A 3940-nucleotide genomic window follows, 5' to 3' on the forward strand; every position below is an offset into this window, starting at 1 on the left:
ACCCCTTATCTAAGATTAAGTTTAGAATAAATGACTTTCCTAAGTGGTGAAACCCCAGACAGACAACATGTCCAAACAGCGTCCAGCATACTCCCCTAAACTATGGGAACCAGAGTGAGATCTGACAACCCATCAGATATCTGAACCCTAAAAAGCAGCAATCCATATATGTACAGCAACTATGAATAAACTAATGAAGCAATGAGAAAAAAAAAAACAATTCTCCGTATATCCATAACTTCTTCCCATCCCCACGGCCCTTTAATAAAGTTCTCCTTAAATTAAATTTGTTATTGCATCATAAATATTAAAGCATTTAATTACAGAACCCGTACTATGGCAAGCGATCATATCATCCGTATTCACATGATCACTCATCTCCCCATATATACAACCCCCATCACTCAATCTCACCAGCGCCTTCCTCCACAGACACATCCGCCATGTTAGCAGCTGCTGCAGCTTCCTGCGGTAGCAGTACTCCTACTGACCATTGTGTAAAAGTTATTAATCCCATGATCAACCCTATTTTGGCCTTTACGACTTTCACGTCTCTTGTTTTTATTCTTCTTCTCTCCGCCACCCCTGCAGCTGCTTCCTCCTCCGGCTCCGAACCCTCCCTGAACTGCACCGAGTCCTTCCGCGAATCCATCCCCAAAAACTACAAATGCCGCAAGCTGAACACGCTCGGGGCAGAGTTCGCATGGACCCTCTCCCTCTCCCCTAACTCCTCGCGGGTCGACATCGTCTTCCGCGCGCGCCTCCCCAGGAACTACACGAGCGCCTGGGTGGCGTGGGGGGTGAACCCTGGGAGGACCCCGCAGATGGCGGGCACGCGCGCCCTCATCGCGATCGTCCTAAGGAACCAGTCCTCCTTCATCAACACCTACAACGTCACCGCCGACACGAAGCTGGGGTGCGCGCTAAAGCCGTCGGACATCGACGTGGCGGTGGTGAAGAAGAATTTGAAACCGGAAGCGGAGCACCTGGGGATATGGGCGACGCTGGATCTAGATCCGAAGGTGTACAACGTGACGAGGCTGAACCACGTGTGGCAGGTGGGGCACGACGCGGAGGGGACGCGGCCGATGATCCATCCGACGACGCTGCAGAATGTGGACAGCGCGGAGACCATAGACTTGACGGGGAAGCAGAAGAGCGAGGGGGTGGGAAGGCACCGGCATCACCTCAGAGTGGTAATTACATAATTCTATCAACTGAGAAATTAAGGATGCATCTAGCTAATTAATTAACATTGATGATTAAACTAATGGGTGCACGTATGGAATTGGTAGGTGCATGGGATATTAAATATAGTGGGATGGGGGACGCTGTTGCCGGCGGGGGTGATAATAGCGAGGTATCTGCATAAGTATCCGATAGAGTATAAGAGTTGGAAGGGGGTTCATGTGGGCTGTCAGATTGTGGCATACACGCTGGGCACCGTCGGCTGGTTCATCGGCCTTTGGCTGGGACATGCTTCCAAATACTACAGCTTCCGCATTCACCGCATTCTTGCCATCCTCATCTTCACTTTTACCACTTTGCAAGTAATCTCTCTCTCTCTCTCTCTCACACACATACACACACACAGGAAACACTTTTATAATTCGAAATTCAAACAGAAAATTATATAAGCTATGTCTCACTTTTGATACATATCTAAAAATTCTTTTTTTTTTTTTTCTCAATCCATTTTGCACTTATGATTTAGGCCAATAGCAATAGTTTCTTAGTTCTCATTCCTTAATCTTAAGATTCGAATATCGTATATTTTTAATTAGAAAATTGATTAATTAATTGCGCGTGGTATCGTTCAGATGCTGGCTCTACGATTACGGCCCGGTGACAACGACGAATATCGCAAGTATTGGAACATGTACCACCATTTTTTGGGCTACGCTCTCATTGCCGTCATCTCCGTCAACATATTTCACGGCATCGACATCCTAAAGCCCGACGAGCTCACGTGGAAATGGGCCTACATTGGGCTTCTGGCCCTCTTAGCTTCCATTACTCTGGCCTTCGAGATTTTCACCTGGGTCAAATTCTGTATCCAGAAAAGCAAACGAGTTCCGAAACCCCAGCATCTAGGCCCAATAGAGAGCCAACCTCAACTTCAACCTCTCACAAACATTGATCCTGTTCGTAACGTCCCATTGAAATGACGGATACCTCCCCTGGCCCAACTCAACATCTATTTGTGGATTTGGTTCTGATTTTGTTTAACCTACTTTCTTTTTCCCAAGTTCTGTGTGTTCTCTTTTTTTTTTTCTCCTCTCCTCTCTTCTCTTCTCCCCACCGAGGGTTCGATGGAAGTTTAGCATTGTCGAATAATATGCATGTTGCAGGGGAGGGAGTATGTGATTTCATGTGATGCATCCTTTTACAATACCCTTTATTTTATTTTTTTTCCCGAATTTGAGGTCCATTTTAGGTAAATTGAATAAAAATTATTAGGACTAAAGGAAACTTTTAAAATAGAATACTGCTTTTTAATGATTTAAAAATGTGAAAATAAAAAAATATATATTCTTTTTACATTTGAATAACCCCTTTAAAATCTTTAAAATTGTGTTAAGTGTACGCGACTAATTTTTAATAACTCTTGATCTTTTTTGAATTTGAGGTTCATTTTAAGCAAACATAACTATTAAAACTGAATAGAGAACTAATTGTTTGATTTTTCCAATGTGAAAATTTTAGTGTCCAAACTAGTTTTAAAAGGCAATCAAGATAATCAAAAAAAATATTGTTAGGTTAGTTTAAATAGAACAAATAACCCCAACATTGGTGACATTGGCAGTGACACAAATAATAATAATAAAGTATCAAAGTGTTAAATATATTACACAAGTTGAAACGGTTGAGAGGCATACCAAACTCCACATATCAACTAATTAGAGATTTTGTTAACAAATTAACATTAGCCAAATTGTGGACTAGAATGAGATTATCTAAACTAAAAGAGGTTATTCATTATTTGATGAAGATATAAAAAATTTTGCATATAACTTATGACCAATAATAAAAAAGTTAAAAGCATTGACACATTTTTTAAGCACAGTTAAATTGAATTAATCAAACACATATTTAGAACAGATGTAAATATGTGAAAATGGAAAGGAAGAGAAGAGAAAAAAAAAAGATTTCAAAAACTAAAAATAGCATACAACTGAGTTATTCAACAAACAAAATTTGAAAATTTGAGTTTCTTAAAGTTAAAAAAAAAGGAATAAACAAAGAACATTTATGAAATACAAAGAAACACCATATATGTACCAAGAAAAAAAAAATCTAGCACTAACTAGAATACTAGATGAATGTCCTCTTCATGCAAAACACGCCTACCACTATGACGACCCAGAAAATTTTACTCTAAAATTCTCTCATACCACCTTGTAACACCCCAAACCCGGAAAGAGGGTCCGGACGGTTATATTAAATAAATCTTTGATACCAAATAAATACACAGTGTAAGATCTCCAAAACAATTATCAGAGTACTAAAAATCATCCTTTATTACAATAAATATTTGAGTATCACAATAAAGTTTTGAACTCATAAAAAGCATAAATAAAATAATAACAATTCTAACCAAGGACCTTCTACCCCACCAACGCTTCCTATGACGCCCCGATTTTTCATACCATTTTTTTTCAAAAAATAATAAATAATAATCAACAATACTCAAACATCGGTCACGTAAAAAACCTTGATACCATTTCAACTCAACTCGTCCCAAAGTGGGTATCGGGTAAACAGTTTGTTTCGTAAACACAAACCTAACAGCGGAAGTCAATATATATACAAATCATCCAGAATACAAATAACCAAAGCTCTATACTACCATATAAATATATAACCAACACATTCCCAAAAGTCAACAAAATACACTAGGGGAATTATACATGTAATGATCCGAAGAATAATGTCATTT

General features: G+C 39.4%; 1 protein-coding gene across 1 annotated transcript; it reads left to right on the forward strand.

Annotated features, from left to right (window-relative positions):
• Window positions 1-276: 276 nt before the first annotated feature.
• Window positions 277-2364, forward strand: LOC131164355 (cytochrome b561 and DOMON domain-containing protein At5g35735-like). Its single transcript, XM_058121485.1, has 3 exons — window positions 277-1196; window positions 1296-1550; window positions 1821-2364. The coding sequence occupies exons 1-3, from the start codon at window positions 444-446 to the stop codon at window positions 2166-2168; spliced, it is 1356 nt and encodes a 451-aa protein (XP_057977468.1). The 5' UTR covers window positions 277-443; the 3' UTR covers window positions 2169-2364.
• Window positions 2365-3940: the final 1576 nt, after the last annotated feature.

Source organism: Malania oleifera, chromosome 1, assembly GCF_029873635.1.
Source record: "Malania oleifera isolate guangnan ecotype guangnan chromosome 1, ASM2987363v1, whole genome shotgun sequence".
Lineage (NCBI taxonomy): Eukaryota > Viridiplantae > Streptophyta > Magnoliopsida > Santalales > Ximeniaceae > Malania > Malania oleifera.

Excerpts from the sequence above, each read along its gene's own strand:
- LOC131164355 (XM_058121485.1), top strand. The coding sequence starts at position 444 with ATGTTAGCAGCTGCTGCAGCTTCCTGCGGTAGCAGTACTCCTACTGAC. Across the intron at positions 1,197-1,295 it reads ACCGGCATCACCTCAGAGTG|GTGCATGGGATATTAAATAT; the intron begins GTAATTACATAA and ends TGGAATTGGTAG. Across the intron at positions 1,551-1,820 it reads TCACTTTTACCACTTTGCAA|ATGCTGGCTCTACGATTACG; the intron begins GTAATCTCTCTC and ends GGTATCGTTCAG.